Source organism: Accipiter gentilis, chromosome 4 (genome assembly GCF_929443795.1).
Source record: "Accipiter gentilis chromosome 4, bAccGen1.1, whole genome shotgun sequence".
Taxonomy (NCBI): Eukaryota; Metazoa; Chordata; class Aves; order Accipitriformes; family Accipitridae; genus Astur; species Astur gentilis.
This window is the reverse complement of record NC_064883.1, coordinates 24626318-24653384: the sequence shown is the minus strand read 5'-3', so window position 1 is coordinate 24653384 and position 27067 is coordinate 24626318. Positions and strand designations below refer to the sequence as shown.

General features: G+C 38.8%; 1 protein-coding gene and 1 long non-coding RNA gene across 4 annotated transcripts in view; one reads left to right on the top strand and one right to left on the bottom strand.

Annotated features, from left to right (window-relative positions):
* Positions 1-713: 713 nt before the first annotated feature.
* On the bottom strand, positions 714-5483 carry LOC126037765 (uncharacterized). Its single transcript, XR_007505807.1, has 3 exons — positions 5347-5483; positions 3066-3338; positions 714-1158 (listed from the first exon to the last, which is right to left on the bottom strand). It is a non-coding gene; the product is annotated as an uncharacterized LOC126037765 (long non-coding RNA).
* Positions 5484-10991: 5508 nt separating this feature from the next.
* MINDY3 (MINDY lysine 48 deubiquitinase 3) overlaps positions 10992-27067 on the top strand; it is a 59918-nt gene continuing 43842 nt past the window's right edge. For 2 of the 3 annotated variants that reach the window (XM_049798496.1, XM_049798494.1), the window contains exons 1-5: positions 10992-11199; positions 19137-19216; positions 22499-22556; positions 23010-23183; positions 26987-27038. In XM_049798496.1, coding sequence (XP_049654453.1) covers positions 11103-11199; positions 19137-19216; positions 22499-22556; positions 23010-23183; positions 26987-27038 — 461 coding nt within the window. In that variant the 5' untranslated portion in view covers positions 10992-11102. Of the gene's footprint in view, positions 11200-19136; positions 19217-21082; positions 21189-22498; positions 22557-23009; positions 23184-26986; positions 27039-27067 lie in introns of those variants that run through there. The other variant, XM_049798497.1, reaches the window with a different exon arrangement.

Sequence of the window (27067 nt, the reverse complement as noted above, 5' to 3'; positions counted from 1 at the left end):
GCCTCTGAGAAGGGTCTAGCTCTGTCTTCTCGACATGCTCCTGTTAGGTAGTCATAGACAGCAATGAGATTCCCCTAACTGCATTAGCATTCTCTTCTTAGGATGGAACAAACACATCTCTCAGTCTCTCCTTGTACATCATGTGCTCCAGCCCCCTAAGCATCTCAATGGCCCTCTGATGCACTTGCTCCACTATGTCAACGTCTTTTCTCTGCTGGGGAGCCCAAAACTGGACACACCACTCCAGAGGTGGTCCCACAAGTGCCATATAGAGGGAAAGAACCATCACTTCCCTCTACCTGCTGGCTATCCTCCTCCTAATGTAGCCCAAGATGCAGCTGGCCTTCTTTGTCAGAAGGACACGCTGATGGCTCGTGCAACTTGCTGTCCACAAGGACCTCAGGTCTTTTTCTACAGATCTGCTTCATAGCCAGTCAGTGCTACCCTGTGCTGCTGCACGGGCTTATTTCATCCCAGATAGAGGAGGACCTACCATTTGCCTTTGGTAAGTTTCATAAGGTTCCTGACAAGCCATTTCTGGCTCAAAAGCAGCCCTGCCCTCAGTGTACTGTCCATCCTTCCCAATTCATATAACCTGCAAACTTGCAAAGGTTGCACTCTTTCCAGTCATCCAAGCTGTTACTGAAGACAAGCATGGTTGGCATCAGTCCCTGAGGCATGCCACTCATAACCAGTTGCCAGGGGAGCTTTGTACCACCCTTAGAGCTCAATGGTTGAGATAATTTTCCACCCACCTTACTATTTATCCAGTCCATAGCTCACCAGTTTGGCTGCAGGAATACTAGGTAGACTGTTAAATGCCTTGCTAAATTCAAGGTATACAGCGTGTACTGCTCTCCCCTTATCTGCTCAGCCAGTCATCTCACCACAGAATGGAATGCAGATGTCCCTCCCAGACCACATGGCACAGAGTATATACAGGTATTCTAAAGAAAGCTCATCACAGATGAGGAGTGGCCAGAGTACAGAGGAACCAGTTGCTCAGCAACTGTTTCCAACTGGTGCAAACTAGAAAAAAAATAAAAATCCAGAAATCTGGGAAGCCATAACCAGCTCCCTGCTGGCCTTGTATTTTCTTCTGAAAGTTTGTGAGGAAACTTCTCTTTCTCCAAGGGTTCTGCTCATTGCAAACACCCTCTGAAATAAAAAAAAGAAGTCAGGATTTTCATTTGCTCTGACGGTGTAACAACTTCTCATGCAAATGCAACAACACTGGAAGCTCAGAGGTACAAGATTTAGCGTATACATCCTCATCACTAATTGCCTGAAATGAACAGATTTCTTCACTGAAATACACAAAGCTTGTTGAAATTTTTGCTACGTTAAGCTGCACATTGATTTTTCTTTTCAATGTCATGTGAAAAAGGTGCCAAGCCAAAAATGTTCCTCTGTTGTCATGTGATTCTTTATAGCACAAACTTACATTCACAGCTCCTGACAAGCTCTTGAGTTTTGCTTTCAGTTGTACTGCTCCAGAATGAAGCTATCAAAGAAAGAGGAGAGGAAAGCTGCCCTAGGATTTCTCTGTGCATAGGTGATGCTGCTGAAAGTATACTAACGCTAACCGCTTACGATGATTTTTAAAACAAAAAAATTGGTGAGGTAATAGTAGAGACGAATGGATTTTGAAACTCATCCATACGCACTTCACCTAATGCTAAGTTTTGTAGAACACTATGCAAGGATGTCCCATATGTCAAATTGCAGAACAGGCTCTGACACTACCAGTTTCATACAATTTAATAACAAGCACTTCAACTTCAACCGTTTCTAGTGACTCAACAAGATGCTCGAATATCAGACTGTCTCCTCTGTTTCCCGCAGCCAGCCATCTTAAGTTGGGAGTTGCCATAATACTCTAGATTTATCTGATGACTATTTTTCATTAACAGCAGTGTTAGCAGCAGTCCCACTGTTGTGCTGAGTGAGCAGTTTTCTTCTTAGCCTTACTTTTCAGGAGTTCATATAGTTTTCTAAGAGCATGTAAAACCTGAAGCTATTTAGTATCTTTCAAATGGGTAGAAGGGAAAAAACCCCACCTCTTAATATGCTCAGACCTTTCTGGAACTGATAGTTTCACAAAACCCAAAATAAAATCAATTTGTGCAAAACAGGGAAACTTACTTCTTTCCACCTAATGGCAAAATTTCAAAGAAAACCCTTTCTAGTACTTGCAGTTATGGTCCATGGTCCACAAGGACCATGAATCATTCAAAGTCTTTTATCTGAGGAATAGATTGTTTTAACTAAAAGAGGAGTGTAGTATTGAGGAAATGCTTCTATTCATCTACACCGTTTTTAACTAAGAGAGGAATGTGGTATTGAGGATATGTTCCTAATTCATCTAGACAGTTCTAGATCACAATCATCTCTTGAAGCTTTGATGCCTATCAATTGCTATTAGATTTTATTACTCTTTATTCTTTTGTTATAAAGAAAGTAAGAAAATGTGAAGCAAACAAAAATTTCAGCATAATTTTGTAGGTGGAGGAATTTAAAAGCAAAAAAAAAAAAAAGAACAAAGTGGTTTATATGTTAAAGAATAAAAGTTGTCAGTAAAAATGCCAACAGTATGTAAAACAGGGACAAGTCATGGTTGTTGTGGGAAACCATAAATTTGAAATCTGTCACTTTGTGTGTTCCAAAGCAGATGTTCAACTGCTATAAATCAGCAAAGCTCCCTGACCCTTAATTTCTTAACCACAGGATTGTGCTGAGGATTATTTTGCATTGAATTTAGTTAAAAGTAGCATTACTGTAGTTATTCTAAGAACTACAATACCCTCTAGTGGCCAAAGAATTTTTATTCAAATATGGTAAACCAGTTAATTTCAATGATCTGAAGCAACCACTGGTTGCATTCTCCAAAACGTCTAGCTTGCGTGTATACAGCTATAAAATAAACTAAATATAAGCTATAATGATGTATAAAATCCTATGACTTATTTTGGTGTGGTGATAACATTCCATAAAGAGGAAGTAGGAATTCATCTGATGAAAGAAAAGACACATCTCAAAGCAATTCTGAAGTTACAGTAACTTACTCACGACCTCCCTTTCCCTGAGGTTTCTCATCTGATGGGTGCTTTTCTCAGTACTGCCCAACATCTCCTCTGAAAAAATCATTGTTCCCAACATGGTTGCTCCCTGTGAATCTCTTGTCCTTGCATTCTTCCTTATGTATTCTTAAAATGTCATGAGTTTGTGATACTTTTGCAGAGTGCATTGCAGACACAAATGTGTCACAGGCCCAAGGAACTCACAGACTCTTGTGGAAAGGGTATCAATATGAAATTCGATGGGATTTTCAGCTACCTCTGTGAAAAGAGATGAAATAATGAATTTTCATAACAGATCTGAAGGACAAAATGTTATACAGGAAGAAATAGATCCTTCCAAGAATAAAAAAGCAGTAACATTTATATTAGTACTTAAGGAGACAAAACTATGGTTAAGGATGGAAGATTAAACAAAAGGCAAGTGTCATTAAACACAAGTAAGTAGATGAAAAGGAGATGAGAACATAAAGAGAGGAGTACCACTGTGTCAGGCATTTAGAAAGGAGGAATTTGAAACAGAAAACCTGAGAAAGTAAGAAAAAGAATTTAGAGAGCAAGACACTTAAATGGGCAAATGGTTTTGATTGCCACACTTAGGGAATGAGGTTCCTGTCCCTTTAGTACAGACCACTTTCTGAGTATCTTCATATTCTCCCATCAGCAATCTGAACAAGCTCTTCATTCTGCATCCTTCCAACACATCACCTGCTTCAAAACACAACTTCCCCAGTAAACCTAACTTTTCCCCAATCTCTCCATGATAAAAAGTAAAGCTGATCTAAATAATTTCATGGACTTTTCTGCAGAAAACCAGTCCTTTTGCAAAACTGGAACTTTCCCATCCAATTTTGACTAAATTATGCATATTTAATTCTTTTAACATTTCAATACAATTACTATATTTCAGTTTGACTTTACTGAAATCAAGTAATTCAGTCTTTTGTTTCAAATAACTTTTCAGTTTGAAATGTAGCTCACAGTACTAAAACTGATGACTCTATATGCCTTTTAAAAATTTAACTGCGTTACTAGCTCTTTTTATCTCTTCTTCTCTGCATTGTCACTGCTAGGTAAATTCTGCAATTAACTGGAGGGTAGCAACTGCCCAGCAAGTTATTAGCCCATTCATGTCGCACTAAGCTTTTCCGAGACACTTGTAAGTAATGATGCCAGAGATATAGTATTAGCATCACTGTGTTGGTACTTGACATTCTTAATTTAATTCTACCCCTAATAGTCTTAATAATTACAGACTTTTTCTTGCTGATTACAATGCCAAATCTTTTTCCTTTTTCTCCCCAAAAAACTGCAGTCCATAATCCAAAGGCAATTGCTGTGAGCCATACGCTCGGTGACCACATAAGGATAATGCATGTTTAAATTTTACCTGTCTCTGTAAGATCATTTTATTTGAAAATAATAGAAAATCTCAGTATGCTTTGGGAAAGAAAAAAAAAGACTCATCTTTAAACAACATGAAAATGCCACGGTAACTTGCAAAAAGTGAACAAATGACTGTTTCTAAAATAGTCCATTTTCTGTCATACATTTTTTCTACACTTACACTTGTGAATCTTAAATGAAATGCAACAGTGATTAGAATCACTATGTTCCGATGTAGCTTGTACTATGAATATAGGGGTATTCACTCATAGGTGTTTCTGCGAATGATAGAGTTACAGCTCCAGCAGTTTTAAACAGCTTACCTAAAACTAAACTATTGTCTATAGCATTAAGATACTATATACACGGTATATACACAAGAAAGAACTTTTTTTTAACTTGCTATATTGGCGGTCACAGAGAGCTGTGATTCTCTAGGAATTCCCTCCCATTCCACAGGGATGTCAATCCCAAACATTAACATGCTCAGGACAACCAGCAGCTTGTTTGGTCTCATCGACAGATTCTGAGGGCAAGTATCTACCAAGAAATTACCCATTTTCTCTTTTCTATAATTTCAGTAGGAGTCAGTCCTCTAAGAGCTTTTTCAAACCTAGCACTAATTCATCATTTAAAAAGCAAAAATAAGAGACATGAGGGCTTTCTGTTTCTTCGACTTGGAGTCTACCTTCTCAGATAATCTGGTGCTGACACACAGGTCAAAATATAAGTTTTACCCTCTTCTCAAAATACAGAGGCCTAAGGAGAGAAAAAATGAACTATGCAAGTCTCGGGGCCATAGTATGTCCCTTGGCACCTGAAGAATTTCATTTTTGTGTCCCAATTTCCCTCCCCATCTTCCTGCTGGCAGAAAGCAACTTACTCTGCCCATTCCCTGGATGACGGGCCTTTTCCTTCACCAGGCAACAAACCCTGCAGGGCTACCCCAATTCAGGATGGGGACACTGAGCTGACGTGCATGACGTTGTGTTCTTGTCACTTCCATATAGTGTCTCACTGGCAGACCTAAGCAAAAACCAGGGATCAGTGTCTCTCTCCCCCACCATTTTGTCATCACTGCTACTACAATTATCTTTGCCTCTTAACTGAGAACAACTTGGAAGAATCAATGTCAGCCACAGTCCAGATCTTACCTCTGCTGCAACAGAGGGAGTACTCTGCATTTTGTAAACAGGCAACATTCATAATTCCCCAGACACAAACATACCCACAAATGGAATTTTGAGTAGGATTTTTTATGTCAAATTTCATTCTTAGAAATCATCCTGAGAACAAACAGGCATGCAACTCTTCATGTGGCACTATAAACAAAGTCCAGATACATTCACAACAGTAGGAAGTTAGGTATCCAAACAACAGATAGAAAACTAAACACTTCTGTAATTTAGTTCAATGGCCTTTTCGAGCTCATCACAATGTTTCAACTTTTTAACATTTTTTCTATATAGACCTGATGGTGTGGTTTTTGTTTTGTTGGGGGGGGTGGGGGTTAGGTAATACAAAGAAGGAAGTAAACAGAAAAGGGAACTGTAGAAAACTTTAATTGTAATACTCAATTCTACCTCCTCACTAATGTCAGATCAATTCAGTTATACACCACCACTGTGATTCCCTTTGGAGCTGTATGCACTAAGTAGCTTGGCATTTATTAATATACTTGTTTTTCCTACCATCCAAGCCAGACAATGCATTTTTAAAGACAAGACAAAGCTATTTCAGTGCAGATGAACTTTACTGAGATTTGTGTTTGGCACTGTTTTGGCATTGTTTGGCAAAAATGCACAATGTCCATAACTTCTATTGCTGTCTGCCAATGGTTCATAGCAGTAAGTCCATAAACTCTCAATTAATCCAAAAACATTCATAAATAGGTTTAATCCTTAAAAAGCACATGAAGTAAACCAAAAGGGGCTGCACACATATAGAGTACATGCTTATGTTCTTTAGCTTCTCCTTCTGTGTATTGGAGAACTGTTCTAAGATGTTACATACTGAAATCAACAGCATCAAGCTAAACCAAGTGAGTTTGAATTAGAGACTAGAAGGGAGAAAATGGTAGTTGCTATGTTTTCCTAAAAAACCAAAAACCAGCCTGCAGAGGGAATTAACAGCATTTCACAAAGAAAAAAAATAAGTGAATACTGCGTAATATTTAAGAGGAAAAAAAGAAAACTTGCAGGTATTTTAAAAGTGCATGTCACCAAACCAACCACATGATGGCAGTCCAACATTAAAAAAAAAAAAGGAAAACCACTTTTCCATTGACTAGAAACTATTTGAAAAAGTAGTTCAAATCTGTACTTCCTACTCAGAATACATCCAAAAAATGCTGCAGAGCAGTGATTTTTAATCTTTCTTGATTGGCATATCTCTAAACATTTTAAGGACATAAAGACCCAATATGCAGAGAAGTTTGCTGTTTCATTAATCTTCCATGAAACCCTGACTTTGTAATAGTACATCCCAGAGTCCACAGAAACAAGATTTAAACACCATTGTTTCATAATTTAGAAACTACTATTTCCATTTATTAGTGTGATATGCACGCTCTTCGTTCAGACTCCAATCCACATACATTGTTTCTGAAATATAATATATATAAATCATCCTGATACTAGACCTGACTGAGCTCTTAGTTTCTCCATTAGTGAACAAAACCAGCAACCTGAAAAAAAAATGCAAGTCCCAGTACATTCCCAATTCCAAAATACCAGTTTTCTTCTAATCCTCCTTTTTAGCTTCCTCCTCACTAACTGCAACCCAGCTACCTACACAAATTCACACACGTATATTCCAGTCCAACTCTTTGGTATGTATATGCAACATGTTACTAGCTTATGAATGCCCAAAACTTAAAAAGATGATCAGTGAGAGATCAAAAGTCATAACTGATGACATCCATAGTCTCATTCGCTCATATTCAGTGTTGTTTGCTACAGCTGACTATATGGTTTGCCTTTTACCATTTGCATTGGTGAGGCACATGATTTCAGTGGTATTTCCAAAATAATTTCCTAATGCTTTTCCTATTGTTCCAGTTGGCACATATGCCCCAAATTGCTCCCTTGTTCCCAGATTCATTAATTTTTATTTGTCTATATTGAACTCCATGTGCTGTATGCCAACCAAATCAAGATGTAAAGTGACTTGACCCAAATCATTACTGTCTTTGTTTTTGTCAGTATAATGAGTAACTCTGAAGACATTTTCTCGTATCTGTGTTCAAATTATATGGAGTAAATTAGCAATATCAGAGGTATACAACAGTCAGTAGCTGGCAAGACATTTTAAAAGTGAAATAATATTTACACAACACAGGGCATCAGCCTAAAACCTCACTGCCACTGCTACACAACAAAACTGCTACTACACCAAAATGTCACTATTCGTCATTCTGACTCAGGTTAGAAATATAGATTCAATTTAACTTGATATTGTGACCTTACAGGAGTATTAGCTGCTAGCTCACCTGTGTGTCCATAATCACAGATGTGCAGCTGGTAAGAATTTTTCCACTCTACACTGAGAAAGTAAACCTGTTGCGCTTATTTAAAGCGCATTAAACTGTAGCACCTCTTCTGGTTCACAATTCCTGAGGTTGTGACTGAACTTTTCCTTACATCTGTTTCAGCGTGAATACCTGTTTGCACCCATGAGATCAAAGGACACTCTCATTCTAATTAACTTCCTTTCGACAATGTCCAAATGATGATACAATTCACCAGAGAGGGAAGTGGAGGAGGAGATTTTCTAGCCTTTTGGTGCCTCTGGGTGGTGACATCCCATACAGCAGTGGCCATTGTCCACTTGTAGATTCAGCATCCTTGTTTTACAGTGGATTCTCCCCTCAATTCTCCACTTCTGCACCGAATTGTTTTTTGGATTGCACCCCAAGCATCCATGACAACGTAAGTTTGCTTTCTCAGAACAAGCCCAGCAGCTTTAAGAGATGGGCTAAAACTTGCATTTCTTTCTTCCTCCTCATAAAGCCTTCCTGTCAATGGATAGTCTGAACTTTGTTGAGCTAGCTGACTTATGCTTGCACCGTCACACCATTTTGGTATATATACTTCTCTGAAATACACTTTAAAATATATTTACTTCGATATTTTTCTCCTGCTTATGGGATGTTTACAATTTCAAGTGTGCTATACTGAGTATTAAACTCAAAGTACAACAAGAAAATTTGCATTTTAGTGCACAATTGATTCAAAACACACAAGAACTAACAACATGATGGCCTTTATTATGTGTAAGGGCAACTAGGCCTTAAGCCTCATTGTTTCTAAGACTATTCATATCAGACATATAACTAATGATTAGAGATTGCTTTAGATGTGATTAATGAATGCAGGTGCTTATAAAACAATATGCATAAGCTGCTTATTTGTCCCGTGTGTAGCCTTTACCATGTCTGGCTTAAAACCCAGTCAAGCTGAATCAACAGAAGAAGGATCGTACATCTTAGACCTAAGAGTAAGTGATTAACTTCAGAGTAAGATGAATTAATAGAATAACCTGAGTGATTTTCAGAAATTCAAAGGTGATCTTTGATGTGTAAGAAGATAAGTGACTGTGGTGAGCGGAGACCTTCTGCCTACGACCACTAACTTCAGAAGAACTGGAACAAGACAATAAGCATCAGTTGAGACAGGAAAACGTATTGGGCTTTTGACACCACTGGAGAATAGAGAACTGAGAGTTCATGCCAAGAACACCTAGAACTTCTTTTGACAAATTATCAGTTGCATATTGTTTTGGAAAATCATATATATAGAGAAGGCGTTTTTGAGTTATCTTTTGCCATTCACTGTGGCGGTGGCCCAACCCTGAGCTGTTAATAAAGCAAACCTAGAGAAACCCACAATCTGAAAATCCTTTAACATTATGGTATGTACAGAACACGATTTTGTGTTATGATACCTATAATTCTAATTAAATTCTTTCCACTTGTTTGGAGTTACTCTTTCTCTATGCTAAAAAATCAAAAAGTGTCCATTATGCAAATCCAGAATCCATTCTCTTAATCAGTACTGAAGGAAATTGATGGCTTGTCAGTAATTATTCAGAAAATGCTTATTTGTGCAAATATTTGAAAAGGCTTAAAAATCAGAAATACAACCACACCATCTTCTGATCAATTTGTGTGGTATGACATGACAGAAAGCTTACAAACACCCCGATATTGGCTATTTTCATACTTAATCAGAAAGATTCCACATGTAACAGTCTTAATATGTGCTCAATCTCCATAAAAGCAGTAAGCGTGTGATGAAGTGGGTGCACACAATCGCACAGCTCAATTTCATCTGTACGCCTCATGAAGAATCCTAAGTGGCATACGCAATACAGTTTCACCTAGAAAACTTTTAGATTGAAACACTTTTCTCTAAGAGAACATCCTTAATGCAGTTTTGTCCGTGGAAATGGTTACCACCCTTCTGAAGTATTTTGTTTAATAAAGTCTATGTTAACCTTCTGCACAACACTGATCACAAAACCTTCATGAAGAATTCCCATTCGAATGCCAATTATCTTTCGGAAAAAAATGGCAATTATCTTTTATAAAAATACCCGGTCTTTATTTCTAGCATCTCTACTGGAAAGAAAATCGTAACTAAATTAGATAAACAGAAATTATTTTCCAAATCTGAATCTTTTCAAGTTCATGGGATGTCCATCTAACGCCGCTCCTAAATAGTTCAAGAAAATCATACAGCTACCTTTCATTCTTCATTTCAAACTATTGCCTAAATACAGGTACTGCCAGGTAAGAGAGCTGTTTCTGAAACAGTAAAAATATTTCACATATCTATGCAGGCACTACATTTTACCCATACGTTAGGTTAGGGCTTCCACAAGACACTGTACAACAAATACGTAAGGGAAGCTCTCTTAACGCTTATACTGGCGTGGTTACGAATTCCTGAGACCTCTTGGTACATCCAGCCCGCACGCAAGATCAGGAGCCTTTACACCGACTCCTGTCTGCTTCACGTCAAGCCTTAAGAAGCCACCTTCTCTGATGCCACTATCTCCTCACCAAACTCACTCCGTTCCGCCCAGCGTTTAAAAAAGCGCCCGGGCCAGCCCGTACCGAGCAGAACCCAAAACCGGCAGCGGCAGGGCCAAGCCCCAGAAGGCCAAGGCAGCTGAGCTGCTGGCTGACGGTACCGTCCTCACACCCGGGCGGCTGACAGTGCGGGCTGCCGCCTGGGTTCGCTGCTAACCGCCACGGAACTCCTCGCTCTCTACCGGCCCGGCCCGGCCCGACCCGACCCGACCTCCCACCGCCCTGCTTCCGGCGCCCGCGGAAGCACCAAGGCCTGCTGCACCAAGGCCTGCTGGGGAAGCGGGAAAAGAAAAGAAAAAAAAAAAAAAAAAAAAAAAAAAAAGAAAAAAAAAGGGGGAGGGGGGAGCCGCCAAGCATGCGCGGCTCCCGGCGAGGCTCCGCCCCCCGCGCCAGCCCCCCGCCCAGCCCCGCCCTCTCTCCCGCCCGGCCGCCGCGGCCCGGCCCGGCCCGGCCCCTCCCCTGCGCAGGGGCAGCGGCTGCCTCAGCCGCCTCCGCCGCCGGGAGACGCCTCGCCCGCCCGGCCCCAGGGCCGCCGCCGCCCCGTCATGTCCGAGGCGGGCCAGGAGCTTGTCCACCTGGTGTGGGGCAAGAAGGCCGGGCCCCGCGGGCTGGCCGACACCATCTTCTGCCGCTGGGCGCAAGGTACCTGCGTGCGCCGTGCCCCGGCCCCGCTCCCCGCCCGCTCCTTCCCCCCGCCGCGGAGCCCGCCCGGCCTGCTCCCCCGGGGGCCCGTCCTCGGTCCTCGGCCCGCCCCGCCGCTCTCGGCCCACCTGCTGGGACACACCCACAGCTCTCCCCGCCGCCCCCGCGGGGCTCCGCGGCGCCTGTCCGTCCGTGTCCGTGCCCGTGGGTCCGAGAGGGGAGGGAGGCGCCGCTCCGAGGGGCCGGGGCCGGGACTGGGGCCGTTCCGTGCCCCTGCGGATGGGCACAGCGCTGGTCGTTCGCCTTCGTGTTCCTGGATCGCCGGCAGCTCAGCGTGTGGCCCACGGGAAAAATGATGCAGCACTTTCACTCGCTAAATAACGTTTTTTTGCAGCTTGGCCGTCTTTTGCCACAAATCTTCAAAGGGACTGAAAAGAGGAGTAGGGAAGGAAACGTATTTCTTAAATGTATTTCAACAGCACCTCCTGCCATTATTTTACATAGCTCGCGGAAACGTCAGCATAAGTTGCCCTTTTTTTTCCCCCCTTTTTTTTTTTTTTTTTTTTTTGTGACGAACGTGGGAGTCACAAATAGACTTAGAAAAAGTGGGGACAGGCTTGGGACAGAGACCCACAGGTTATTTTTTTTTAAACTGGTTCTTTGGTGATTGAAGCAGGTGTAACCGTGGAACTTGGGGTATTTGTAAGATGTTTTTTTCCATATTTAAATTATACAACCTACACATAGTTTCTTCGTGATGGAGACTTTCTGGTATTCTTTCACAGCTGCAATCGCAAAGTGTAGTACAGAGACTTATCGATAAAAAGGATATGCAAGAGATCAGTCTGTGTACCTCTTCTGGCTGAAAGAAGGGAATAATAGCCTTCTCTATAATGTACTATGGGCTTTGAAGAATTCTAGTTATGGTTATGAAGGTCATAATAAAACCACCCCTAATTCCTGGAGAAGATTCACAAATGATAGTGGAATTTATAGATTTAAAAAAATAAATTCTAAAGTGTTCAGGTCTTGTTAAATTTGGCTGAAACAAAAGGATGTTCTTCGTGTTCTCCGTTCCTTGCTCTTTTTTTTTAACGTGAGTTTGTCATCTGCGTAGTTTCAGTAGATGCATGTGTGATGTTGATTTGGGAGCTGCACAGCTTCTCCCCTGTGACTACCAGGGGAGACTACCAGGACAGCATTACCAGACTCTTGTATATTTTTCCCTAGGTTCATCTGTGCTCAGATAATTCAGTGAGAAATATTTGAGGAAAAAATGCCAAATTCCTTGTAAATTCTAGAATTTAAGCTGGCCTAGTAAAGCCATTACTTTTCCTAGTGAATTGATTATTTTTATTGAAATATAATTACTTTCCAAAATATCTCTTTTTGTAGAGTGTTGCTGTTTCAGTACAAGGGTTTTTGCGAAGGCAGAAAAAAGAAGTGGTGTTAAAAAGCTTTAGTATTTCTTTACCCGGTAATGTTAGATTACCCAAACTGACATTTTAAAGATTGATTGTATATGAAATTTTAGCAGTTTCAAAATCTATTGAAATGTATGTTACAATGCCCCACACTTGTGAACATGTGAAAGATTAATGGAAAAGGCCTCTCGTGTTCTTGGTGGCTCCTGGGAATGAGCTGTTATTTCCTATCTGTCTTTAGGGAAAGTCCTGTAACTGTACTGTGTAGTATATCTGTTCCCTTCTCTATATTCTCTTTAATATAATCAATTTTGTATAGTAAAAACACATGACAGTAAGTTAGTATATTGTTTGGAGGTCTTGTGCTGGGAATCAAAAAAGTCAGTCTCAGACCCTTATGTTGTGTAACAGTATAACACATTTACCCAACTTTCAGTTTCTATTTTGTTGAAAAAGTTCTACACCATTTACCTACTGCAAAGGAGTCTTGTCAACACTGACTCATCAAGATTAAAAAAAAAAACAAACAAAAAACCCACATAAAAATCAAGTTTTATGATTTCCAAAGACCTCAAAGTTTAAAAGATAAACCCTTATTTCCCATCATATGTGCAGAAAGTATCAAACAACTAGTTTGGTGTTGGGTTTTTTTCATGGTTTGGGGTTTTTTTCCCTTTTTTTGGAGTGTAGTGCCAACACTGGTATTTATTTCAGATACTTTATGAATATAGTCTGATCCTTTCTTGAACCCTGTGGAAGTCGAGAACTATAATTTACATTTGAAAAGAAAAGTAGAGAGGGTGTTGAGTAAAACTCAAACCAGTCAGTTTCTCAGTACTAAGATAGCAGTGTTCTGGGAATCCTCATCAGCACCAAACTTGTTAAGCATCATATTTGTTTGGTCAAAACTGAAGACAGACTAATCTGCCAGCAGTTAACAGAACTGACCTAGCTAATGTGGATATGCTGTTTGAAGTTAGTGACAGTAATTCCCCAAGTCTGCTGCATTGGCAACTTTAAATATATTGTTTTGATTCCTGACTTAACAAAGGCATGGCTGCAAAGCTGTTGCAGTTGGTGTGGGGTTTTTTTCTGTTGTTTTTTTTTTATAGAAATCTTTTTCTTTATGATTGCAGCAGGATTTGTAGTTTGAACCTCGTAAATCCCTTTTGCCAGAATCCTCAGAGTGGATACAGAGGAATGTAGTGTAAGGCTTGATCTGCATTTCAGTGTTTCCTGGCATAGATATGATGACTTGGGAAGGAGTTAGGAGGAGGACTGAACCCTAAAGAAACATACCCATGTTAGGAGTGATTTTCTTCATTGATCCAAAGACAAATTCCATTCATAAAGCTGCTTTTCTGATCAGCCCTATGACATGGGGCATCAGGTCTACACAACTATGAATGTCTGGCAGGTTTGAGCACAGCATCCTTTTAGTATTACCTAAGCTGTTTTCTCACTGGTCTTCGGAAAGAAAGATATGGGACAGTCTTTTCAAAAGAAATAACTTCAAAAGCATAGCATGAAGGTATTAATACTACAGTTCATGTATATTTGTATAACGTACAATGTAAAAAGGTCTGTTTTATCTGGATCATCTTCAAGCTTCCAGGTTGAGAGCTGGGTGACTAGATTGACAACTTCACTTTTCATTCTCCCCTTTTCGTTCCGGGTTTCCTTTTTTTACATGCCTGGAACTCTTCTGGTCTAGTACATTTAAACAGATTGCCTTTTATTACATCCTTGGTGGAGGAGCTAGATCCTATAGTGTTGTTTCTAAGTTATTGGAGCTGTAATATTGTTAGACCAAGATCAAGGCAGGGTTACTAGGAAATAATATTTTTACCAGACCAGCAGATACATTTTGAGCAAAAGGAATACACTTGTGACTCCTCAAAGTCTTAAATAGAAGTAGCAATTTGAAAAGTGTTCCTCTGAGTTTAATTTAATAAAGTTTAGTTCATTTGGGTGATGGGAGAGAAATAGTCATTGGTATCTATGTAATTTTTTTTATGTTTTGATGACTATGATTTATAGAATATTTGCATTTGTGTGCTTTCCATCTCTTGTGAGTTCCTTCTTACTCAGTGCAAACGGTTAATCAGGAAGAAAGCAAAGCATTTTTCATTTAATATTCACAGTTAGGGTATAGACGTAAGTATTACCTCTTCAAATCTTCTGGTGGAACTGCTTTTGAAGCTTCTGCTTTATCAATGCCAGTCACACTTAGCAAAGTAAAGTCATGGTCTGTGGACCACTTTTAAGGCATCTGTAAAAATTAAGTCAGAAATTAGAAGCCAAACCTGCTGCCAGGAATTTGCACATTGAGCAGAAAAATTACTGAGATTTTCAAACAAAGAAGTACTGATGACTACCGACTTAGAGCTTCTGTTTAAGTAGAAGATGTTGCTTCAGTTTAAGTAGATATTGCTAATTCTGCCAGTAGGAAGTGGTCTTTCTTGCTAACACAAGCCATACTACTATTAAATGTGAGGCAACAGTAGCTTTTGGAAAAACAGTGGGGACACGCTGCTGAGAAGAGCTACCTAACAGCCTTTTCTAGGGAGGAATTTCTGCTCTCAATTTTATACTGGTAGACTTTTTTCTTCTTTCCTCCCTTGGACTGGCATGTTGGTTTCGGGGTAGCGATACTGTCTCTACAGATATTAAAGTCCCTCCCTTTACAGAGGGACTACCTGTGTCATTTATGTGTAAGTAACAGCCCTTTCAGCACTGTTAAACTGGAAGGAGAATAGAAGATACCATTCACTGTGTGGAAGAAAATGGAGTGTGAACACATAAGTTAAGTTGTTAAGAAGATTGTATTTTCTGGCTAATGGGCATGGTGGCTAATGTAGTTGGAATATACATAGAGCAGTAAGAATTTGAAATGGCCTGTAACACAATTATCTAAATAATCAGTGAACTCTAAAACTCTTTGCTGCTGATCTGAAAAGGCATTGTCCTTACTTTAAGAAAGGATATGATCCTAGTGAGTCCGTTCTTTACTCTGGATAAGGCTGACAGGCTTAAAGAAAATAAAAGGTCTTGAGGAGTGCTCAAGAAAATTTGCCACAAAAATTTCAGAAATTGCATTTTACTATAAAAATACACTTTGAAAACACGAAGCCATAGGCAAAATGTATTTATCATTCTACACCCAGCTCTAGAGAAAGGATGAAACATTAAGACATATTGTAAACCTTGTACTTGGGTAATAATGGATTATTCTAGTGTTACTGTCAAACAGTTCTTGTATCCCAAAAGAGAAAACCATGGTGAGAGGCCAGCTCAGCAGAGAACAGGACAGAAAATTGAATAGTGCAGCATCTTCGTAGCTAGACTGGATCAGAGATAGAGCAAGAGGGTTTTTTCTGGTTAATGTTGCATGCTCTTTAGCTATTCCCCTTGTCTCTCATTCATCAGTAATGGGTTCTTGCACAGAGTGAAATCACTGAGGTGTACAGCATCCTTTGTAAAATGACAGTGTTACTAATATCTAGAGTGTCTTGGATGCAAAAAAATCTATTTTTTAGAAATAGGCAAATAATAAAATGATGCAGGAAAGCAGTGGGGTGGTCATAATAGAAGAATGAATGGTTTTTGTAGTGCTTTGGACCATGATATGGCGTATTAGATGAAAGACAAGGTTAGGTAACTAAGTCATACGTTCATTTTGGCAAACTATATAGAAGACATAAGAATTAGGTGTAAGAAAAGAAACATGGGCCTTGCTAAATGCTGTTTTGGGGAAATAAGGAGAATAAAACTTGTGTTATGTGATTAATAGTGGACAAAGGATATAAAGACAGATTTGGGAATATCATAGTCACCATAACTCAAAATACTGGGCAATACACTGATTACAATAGGAATCTAGATCTACTTCCCCACCCAGAAAGGTTAGAGTAGTAGTGATGTTGAAAAAATGGGGTCAATGGAGCATTTAATAGGTTTATAAATGACACGGAAGATGAATGATAATGATACTATTTTATGTTTCTTATAGGTAAATGATGATAATTATACTCATGGGTAAAAGGCGGGCAGATTAATAAAAAAAAAAAAAAGATTATTTTGGCTGCATTACATCTGTTTTGCTCTTGAAATTTTATCTTGAGTGAAAAGAGCTGTATGGTAGATATGACTAGTTAAGAGTGAGAGTAAGTAGAAATTAATCTGTATCAGAGATGCTAGTCTTCATTGGTAGCTTAAAGGGTGGCCAGGCCATTCATATGAATCATAAGGAAGAGCGTGGGGTTGATGGGTGTTTATAGAGATTGCCCAAGATGTGATTATTATGGAGGGCAAAAAAGGTAAGTAGGTGCAATTGCAGGCTGAGGTAGACTTGAACCCAGCTGGACTTGAAACTGCTGGTTTCTGAAATTTTACCTAAGCTGACTTCAGATTTTGTAGAAGTTTTTAAAAAGAGAGCGAGACCAAAATCCCTGGAGCCCATTTTTTTGTTTAGCAGCTTTTAGAACCTTGATGTTCATTAAGCATTAAGCAGCATTTAGGTTAAAAGAAATGAAGTGTTCCTTTAGGTATTATATGGGTTTTTTTCCTGTGATTGTATTCTGTCAAATTCTGTGTAATACCAATTTTGCATTGTCTATCTCACATTTGTATTCAGTCCGGTGTATCACACTCGATTTTCTTTATTTTTAGGAAGCAATTTTGAAAAATAGGGCAGGGTTAAGCTGAGACAGTTCATGCTTTCTCTAAGAAGCCTGAAGAATGTGAAAAAAATTCAAGATTTCTTAACTGTGGTTTAATAGTACCACATCCAAGTATGTTGTTTTTCTGCAGTGGCTAAACCATTAAAACAACTAAAAAAAACGTATTGTTGCAGTGTGTTTAGCTGGCATGCAGTAATGCTTGAAAGTAGAGGAAGACTTACCTTTTAATATGATAAGCCTGCACAAACTAATTCAGAAAGTTTAAAGGACTGGTGATATTTCTTGTAAGGGCATGTTAACAGGGGAGTGAAATGACGCTAATGCAAACTTTGGTTAAAGTATGGATTAATAGAGCTTCATTGTTACATTAGCTGATGCTGGATCTAAGTATATAGGCTTGATGTGCATCTGGGTTTTGGTTATAAAATACATCTTTGTAATGCACATTTGCATATTCACTTAAAAAAAACCTGCAGCCTTCTCTCAGATACACGGGAAATGCAATTTTTTTAAGAACTATGGCTATATTGATCCATCTTAAAAAAAATTTCACATTGTTGTTCAACAACTATAATTTCTGTCATGAAATATGGCCTACAGAACATGCAGTAGTCCTTTCTTGTGCCCCTTGGGATGGTGTAGCTGTCATGCAGTAGTGGGGAAGTCTGCACTGCGGGGATGCATTTCACCAGTTCAAATTCACATCCAGGGGTTAGGGATGCTTTTGATATGGCAGTGTGTAATGACACAGAATGGGGAAAAGGAGAAATTTGGGGAAAAAAGCATTGAATATTCTTTCTGCTGAGGCTGACCCTACTGCAAAAATATGCATGTGTATCCCCTTTCTCCCTGCCCCCACTTGCTTGTGCTTGCTGTTTAGTTGCTGACTACAGTTGCATGGTTTCTAGATGACATTGAACTAGAGTCACTCCAGCATAAATCTTATCAGCACTTAAAAAAGTAATGCAAAATATAACTCATTGTAAGTTGCCATATGTCAGCTTCATCAAGGTAATTGTCCATGTATATGCATTTATCTATGAGAAATGCAAGCTATGAATCACCATATCTTGAAGACAAGTTTAGGGGCAAGATGGCAACAAACAATTTTGCAGTAATTGCTCCAGTATTTGCTCTATTATGTTACTGTAAGATAATTCTGAAATACAAATGCATTAAAGATGGAGGGGGAAAATAGGTGATCTTGCATCTCAGTAAAGATAGTGTATCTTCTGTGACAAAACACCATTAAGAGGCTTGCTTCAGTGTTACAAGTGAATATTTTAGTTACTCAGCATTTTTCAGTCTTAACAGGAAGCACGGATAGGCCAAAAATAAGATCAGTGGGAGGCATACTGTGCCCTTCATAGGGAATACAAATGTGTTATGCATGTTCAGTGAAGGTCCAAAGATTTATTATTTTTTTTACATATGTAAGACAAAGTATTATCACTTACAAACAAATTTTAATTTATTTATAAGAAAGAAACCATAATAAAAACTATTGTTTAAGTATGCAGCAGTGTGTGCTCTAGTGACAGTTTTACTGTTAAAAATCCTTTTATTTAAACCTTAGCTGTTGGCCCTTTGTGGTCATGATTTCATTGCTGAGATAAAGAATTCATTTCTGTGCTTTCACCTGTATTCATGACTTTTTTTCTTCAGATGGTTTAACCACATTCTGTTGCATTATCAGGGGAAAAAAGTCCTGAAAACTTATCTAACCTTTAAAGGTGAATACATCAGATGTCATTTCTGTTAGGGAAGACGTATACATAAACATGTGCTTGTTTGCATATTTCACTAAATACAGTCTTTTTTGATTTGACAGGATTTGTCTTTAGTGAATCTGAATCAACTGCATTAGAACAATTTGAAGGTGGCCCTTGTGCAGTGATTGCACCTGTACAGGTAAGATGCATTTATTATAGGAATGGTTTAAAATTATTAAGCCCAAAATTTGTTCTCTGTATATGTGGAGCTAAAATAAATATTTAAAAAATTGCAGATCGGTTTGTATTGGCTTTGTGTGGCAAGGTTTTGGTAGTGGGGAGAGGTTACAGGGGTGGCTTCTGTAAGAAGCTGCTGGAAGCTTCCCCTGTGTTTGAGAGAGAGCCCATACCAGCTGGCTCTAAGACGGACCCGCTGCCGGCCAAGGCCGAGCCCATCAGCGATAGTGGTAGCGCCTCTGTGATAACATTTTTAAGAAGGAAAAAAAGTTGCTGGGATAAACAGAAACGGCAGCCAGCGAGAGGAGTGAGAATATGTAAGAAAAACAGCCCTGCAAGACCCCAAGGTCAGTGAAGAAGGAGGGGGAGGAGGTGCTCCAGGCATCGGAGTGAAGATTCCCCTGCAGCCCGTGGTGGGGAAGGCCATGGTGAGGCAGGCTGTCCCCCTGCAGCCCAGGGAGGTCCACGGTGGAGCAGATCTCCACCTGCAGCCTGGGGAGGACCCCACGCCAGAGCAGGTGGGTTCCCAAAGGAGGCTGTGACCCCGCGGGAACCCTGCACTGGAGCAGGCTCCTGGCAGGACCTGCGGATCTGTGGAGAGAGAAGCCCATGGAGCAAGTTTTCTGGCAGGACTTGTGACCCCGTGGGGGACCCACGCTGGAGCAGTGTGCTCCTGAAGGACTGCACGCCGTGGAAAGGACCCATGCTGGAGCAGTTCATGAAGAACTGCAGCTTGTGGGAAGGACCCACATTGGAGAAGTTCATGGAGGACTGTCTCCCATGGGAGGGACTCCACGCTGGAGCAGGGGAAGAGTGTGATGAGTCCTGCCCCTGGAGAGGAGGAAGTGGCAGAAATAACGTGTGATGAACTGACCGTAAACCTCATTGCCCGTCCCCCTGCGCTGCTGGGGCGGGTAGGTAGAGAGGGTGGGCAGAAGGTGTTCTGAGATTTGGGTTTATTTCTCATTACCCTACTCTGGTTGATCGCTAATAAATTCAGTTTATTTTCCCCAAGTTGAGTATGTTTTGCCCATGATGATAACTGGTGAGTGATCTCTCCTGTCCTTATCTCGACCCACAAGCCCTTTGTTATATTTCCTCTCCCCTGTCCAGCTGAGGAGGGGGAGTGATAGAATGGCTTTGGTGGGCACCTGGCATTCAACCAGGGTCAAGCCGCCACACAGTTGTATTTTGATTTCATAATTACAGTGTGGAGGAGACAAAAAACTCAGTAAAAAGGCCTAGATGGGCTAATTTTGAACTATAATTTTGCAGAAGGGGATTTGTTTGAGGGATTTGAAGTGCAGCAGGTTGATCCGAGCAGAGTTAACTTTAAAGTGGGGAATGCAGGATAAAGGAGAAAAGTAAAAGATTAGATATAAATGTAATCCTAATCCTTTCTCATCTCTCAAATTTCCTGTCCATTAGAAGGGTAATAGCTATGTCACAATGGCTGCTTTAGCAAACTGTATTAGAAATATTTGAAGTAACCGATTTTCAAACTTAACAAGGTTTGCTATGTAAGAAAAGGAGAAATGTTATACTTTCAAAGTCCTAGTTAGCAGAATAATTGAAGTATGTCAGGTGAATATATTTTATTCTGGATAAGTGCTTAGGATTTCACTTGTGCTTCTGATATGCTCAACCAACTGTGATTGTGATTTTTTTTGTATTCTTACTCCATTGTATTTTATAGGCTACTCTTTGCATACTCTTTGAGATGCTGTTTCTGGGGCAGTTCTCACTGCTGTCTAGATAATGACCTGTAGGCTGGATCCATTTTGCTAGATCAGTTTGTCTAATCTGTGACTGCTCTTCGTTCTCTTAGGAGCATCCTGTAGAGACAGGCAGACATTGAGTCATGGGCCAGATGGGCCAGATTACTTTTTCTGGTAACCTGCTCTCGACTTTTACACGCAGATCTAATTCTGCAGGTATGTCTAGGTCTGAGTTGAGGCCTTTTCCACTGAGAGGGGACATACTAAAGTCATGTAGCAGAATTAATCTCGTGATGAACTGGAAGGTATCTGGGTCAGACAACTGACATTGTGGAACTGTTTGCATCTCTGATGTGTGTGTGATGTGGTAGTCATAAAACCTCTGTTTGGTTACTTCAGGACACTCTAGGCACTGGTCCAATGAAAAGACTTCTAGCACAGGAAGGAGCACCACTTGTTTAGGTTGTAAACAATCAATAGAAAAATATTTTATTATGAATTGCACTCCGTAACATGGCTCTGTCTAGTTCTGTGGTCTTAAAACCAGGTGTAGTGTCTAGTCTCTGATGTTAGAAATACAAGTCTTTTATTTGGGGGAGAGTGGAGAGAGTAAAGAATAGGACCAGCTGGCTCCTTAAAGGCAGTGCCAAGTCTTTACCGTATCGAATGTTCTTGTAGACAGTGTTCTTCCAGATTTATATGTAGTTCAATTTCATTGAAATTAAGTAGTTAAAGCATGTTTAAAAGTGAGCTGAGTTCCACCTAGGGAAGGAAGAAGGGATCAGACAGATCTTGCAGTGCCTACTGCTGCTGTGAATTACTAAAAAAGGTGTGTGAAAGATCTGTGATGGGAGAACAGGGTGAGTCTGTCAGGGAAGAAGTGAAAGTTGAAGCAGCTGTTTTTAAGGTGCTGCAAATACCTGAAACAGCATCTTATAGAGTAATTAGAAAGACCAAAAGTCTGCTTCCCAAAATTTGTTCTTTCATTGTTCCTTCTCTGTAACTCAGAGCATATTTTTTTTCTTTTTTTTTTTTTAAATTGTAACATTAGTATTGATGGAAAGCAAACGAGGGATATGGAGATGCATAGATTTTCTTTAACCTGATCTGCAAATTATGACTTGCAATGGATAAAAGAGATGGGCTTTTTAACTACTAAAGGGGTTTCTCTGAGTGACTAGAGTTTTCTTGTACTACTCATCAGTTACATTGCAAAAATACTTGTGCCTCCATTACTGCAGTCCTGTAAGTCTGGAGATGTTTATGTAAATACGCACTTTGTGTATTTGAAGTGTACTTGAGGTTCAAACTCGATAATATTGAACGTAGTTGTGAGACCACATTTGTAGTTAGTTTGGATGGGAAAAATCAGTAAGCAATGCAGGCTCAGGGTCTCTTACTGAATGATGAGCAGCTTGGAACCCTTCTAATAACATGCAAAAATGCTTTGGTATAGAGCTTGTGACATAATGTAAAAGTTGGTGTTGTGTTGTATTTTAATATTATTTTATGCTTTGATAACAAAGGCATTCCTTTTGAAGAGGCTTTTTACCAGTGAAAAGTCTACTTGGAGAGACTGTCCAGGTACTGTGAGCTCTTTTTTTTCTCTTTATTTTTTCTGTTTTAATTATTTGTAAAGCATGTCCTAGTACAAAGAATTTAAAATATTTTACACTTTGTTTAAGTGTGCTCCCATGCCATTTTATGAGCCATACAGTATGTATGCTATGTGTGTCTCAACTTCCATTTGTGATGTCTGTCCCTGTCCATAGTACTTCTGTGTTCTATAAATATTTGATTGAAATCTATTATTAGGAAAGGGAATGGATTAGAAATCATATTAAAAAAAACATTTTCTGAAGACAACTTAATAATTGTTTGGTCCAGTATAGTGAAACAGCAATTAACATTAATAATTAATAAGGTAAAAGTAATAAATTCAATTATTTAGATAACATTGTATAAAAAAGATACTAGTAGCTTATATAAAACACTGATTAGCAACAATTGAGCTCATGTAGGTTTCTGATCTTTCAGAAGAGGAGCAGAAGAACCTTCTCTGTCATACATTATGTGATATTTTGGAAATGGCTTGCTCTGATAATTCTGAGTCGTACTCTCTGGCAACGTGGATAAGAGGAAAAACAACTGAAGAAACTGCTAGTATTTCTGAAAGTCCTGCAGAATCTAGTCGTCAAGAGGAACAACCTTGTAAGATGTATTTCTATACTAAATTACCCATCACTTAGTGAAGTATTACATTGTTTTTGAAGTGCCACTGCTTTTTATTATGACGCAGATGGGGGTTTTGCCTTTGTGATGCCATTATCAACGGACGGATTTTTGTCTGTTGTAATTAGAGGCATTGATCCTTTTTGTTGAAAGGAATATGCCATCCATCACTGGAGTTCTAACATACGTGTTTCTCTTGAATTTGAGCAATTTCCATAACCTTTTCAATTTTATTTTGTAATTTATTGGGACCTGATATGTATTTAATTTGGAAAAATCTACATGCTTCCTAACACTGGAGGAATATTTTAATTTGTCGCTTGTTGCTTTATTTGAGAAGAGCTTTTGTAGGAAATTCTGCAAAGCTTTATCTGTTGTAAAACATACTGGATCCCCTGTTATGGAGAAATAGGCTTTTCCCCTTTGTTAGATTCTATGCAGCACCAAAACAGCTTAATCAAATTACCTTCTAGTAGATTAACAGAACTTTTTTGTAGATTAGAATTTTTCAGTTACATGGTTTTTGCAAATGTCTTGATTCCTTCATTAGTTACTGACATCAAGGATCTAGTGAACATCTGTTGCACTAAGATATGGCATCCAGTCATATCTAACTGCTGCAGAGCCAGTGACATGGAAAGTTTGTCTGTGCACACATGATCATTGAGATGTGTATTTATTAATCTTTTAATAGGAGATAATCTAACATGTTAAAAGATAAGCTTCTTTTTCTTTTAGTTTTTGTTCCCAATGTGTCCCTTAAGAAGTATGAAAAACTCTTCACACATGAGGACATGCTTATAAAGGTGCCATCTTTTGATGGAAGGAATATGTTATTCGGCAGTTTGTGACATAACTACAAAGTAAGAATTGTACAAGTAGATACATACGTGCGCAGCTAGCTATAGCAATTAGTACTGCTGGAGCTCTTTATGTTACAAACCATCTTCATCTGCTTCTATAAAATGCTCCATGTGCTTTAGAGGGCTTAAACAATAATAATTAAAATGTTACTCAATTGAAAAAACAGAAGGTCACCACGTAAGAGTTCCAAAGTGAGCAGGGTTTTTTATTAAGAAAAAGTGTTATACAGACAGTGGTATCTACAACTTTTGTGTTTTGGTTTTTTTTTTTTAAAAAAAAAAAAAAAGAGAATCTTCCTTTGCAATATAATAATAAGGCAGTTGTAACTCTGAAACTTCTAATTTCTGTGGGTTTTCCAGTTGTCTCTGAAGCTCTTGCTCATATCATGAAGTTTCCTTTGAAGAAAAAGTGAAGCAGAACCTAGTTATCAATAGGCTTTTACTGTCCTGTTTATTAATATATGGCCTTATTCTAAAGAACTTTTAACTGTAGAAAATGTTCAGCAGAAACTCTTTTTAAAAAGACGCATTCAATTAATAATTACTTGCAACACTGACATTTGATGAACTAATCTGTTCTATTATATATCTACATTTTTCATATTTCTGTACTAAGTCTACAAGTTCTGCCTGACTTGTCCTTAATACCATAGAATGTGCTTAGGAAGAGCAGGTTACATTTACCATGAACAGTGTGCTTTTGTCATGAGCAGCGTTAATCTCCTTCATTGTTCATATTCTATGTTCCCTGCTAGACACTGGATGTACTTCTTGTACGTACTCTACAGTTCAAACAGTATTTTACCTTATATGTATAATGCAGTACAGTTCCTGATTTAAGATACATTTGTTAGGTGGTGGGTGTTTTTTTCCTTTCTGTCCTACTATTTAACTATAGACCAGCTTCTTGTCTGGTTAGGCTTGGGACAAAGATGTGGAGAGAAGGTATTGTTAAAAATGCAGAGCTCTGTTACTGCTAGTGCGAAGGAATAAATTTATTTCTTGCTTTGTTGCTGTAATCAATGAAAATAGAAACAGGCATTGTCATAGTTGGTAGGACTTGAAGAGATGAGTTATGTGTGCGGGGGAGTATTACAGGTACAATTCCATGTGGCAGGCTACTGATATTTGGGAATTGATTAAGGGGATATATTTATAATAAACCCATGAAATATGATTAGACACAGCATGACAGTATCGTTTTAAAGAGTTTCTATACAATTGTATTTCTCATACAGCTCACGTTCTATTGCTGTTCATTCTTTTCCTCTCCACTAAGCACTGTCTTTATTTAACCTTGTTTGAGTTATGTATAGCTACACTTCTCTTTAGGATTTCTACTTCTTTCCCTTTGTTTCAAATAGTAGTTCTCTTACCATTTCACTCTGTTCAGTAGTAACAGAATGAAACTGCCTATCATCCTGCTGTGTGAACAAAAGGTGGATTCGAGCACACTTACTGAATGCAATAGCATTTTTCATCTGCTTTTGTGGTGTATACAAGTGACTTGTTGTTGGCCATGCGTTGGCTGTAGTAGTGCAAGTTCCCAGGTTCAAAGATTGCTTTATATGATTTAGTCCCTCTAACTTTCTGCTTACAAAAGCATATGTTCTTGGAGCAGTGTTAGTTCCTGTAGCGTTTTCTGCATTTTAGATTCATTGTTTCATATTTTTAAAAATGTCTTAAAAATACATTTTCTCAAGTCTAGTTTTGCTCTTGGTAACCTAATTTTAGCAATTCCTTGTAGGTTTTCAAAGGCAAAAACTAACACTCTTAACCCTACTGCTGCCTTATTTCTGAAGTAGAAAATGAAAGCATTCTATTGCTGGAGAATAAGTTGTATTTGCACATAGGCAAATTAAGTGCATCCTTTAAGATACAATCATAAAGGGCATAAAAAGCCCTTTCTGGAATTCTTGTGGGAAGGATTGATCAGTAGTATTAGCCCTAATGGCTTCAGGTCTTTAATGAATTGTATGCAGTCAAATTCAGTAGCTAGATAATCAGACATTATTTAAATATTCAGCACTGTGGCCTTTCAGATCTATCTGTTTTGTATATTATTCTACTAGCAGGAAGATAAAGTCCTTATAGACATAGAGGGCACTAAAGACTGCTACAGTCTTAATATTTGAATGCCTATAGAATTTGATAATTACACAACTGGTGAGTATAAGTTCCTGTTGGTAAAAGAAAATTTGATTTTAAAAGTTTATTTCATCTCGGTTTGGAAATGTTGTGAGGGGAGCAAAGGTATAAAGCCTGTATTGAACTTGGGAAGACACTAATGCTGTATTTTTTTTCTGTCTTGGACACGACGCTTATTTGAAAGGCTATTTATCCATTATTAAAGGAAAACAATGAAAATTTATTTAAAAACAGGACACGTAACACTATGTAGAATAATTCTACTCGTTTGTAATAAATAAGCATTAAAAGGGGAAAAAAAACCCCACAAAATTTCAGTAACAGAAATGTATATTTGAAGAAAAAATACAGCTTACCTACATTGATAAAATGATCCAAATAATCATGCTTGCTTTTCTAGGAAATAATACTTCTTGTTTATCTGCAAAATTATACCTATAGTATGCATATGCTTGATGACTTGTGACAGCCATGTTTTGTACAAAATCAACAGCTTAATATTTGACAAATATTTTCAAGGCTACACACTCCAGTGGCCCTGTGCTTTTAATAAATTGATTAATCCAAATAGAAATGTTCTTGCTAATTTGTATGGTGGAATCTTAATGTTGTGGTAAATTAGTTTATACTAATCAGTTAAAAAACTTAAATGTCAAGGGAGGATTAAAAATTAAAAATATAATTAAAGCTTAAAAGTATACTAGCTTGCTGTGTGTATCTTGTGTCATTTTTTTGCCATGTGTAGTGCTGAAAAGTGTCTCTTGTGTATAGCTGCCTTGGCTGTCGAAGAGCTTGGCTTTGAGCGATTTCATGCATTAATTCAGTAAGTAATATGTTGGAACATTTAAAATA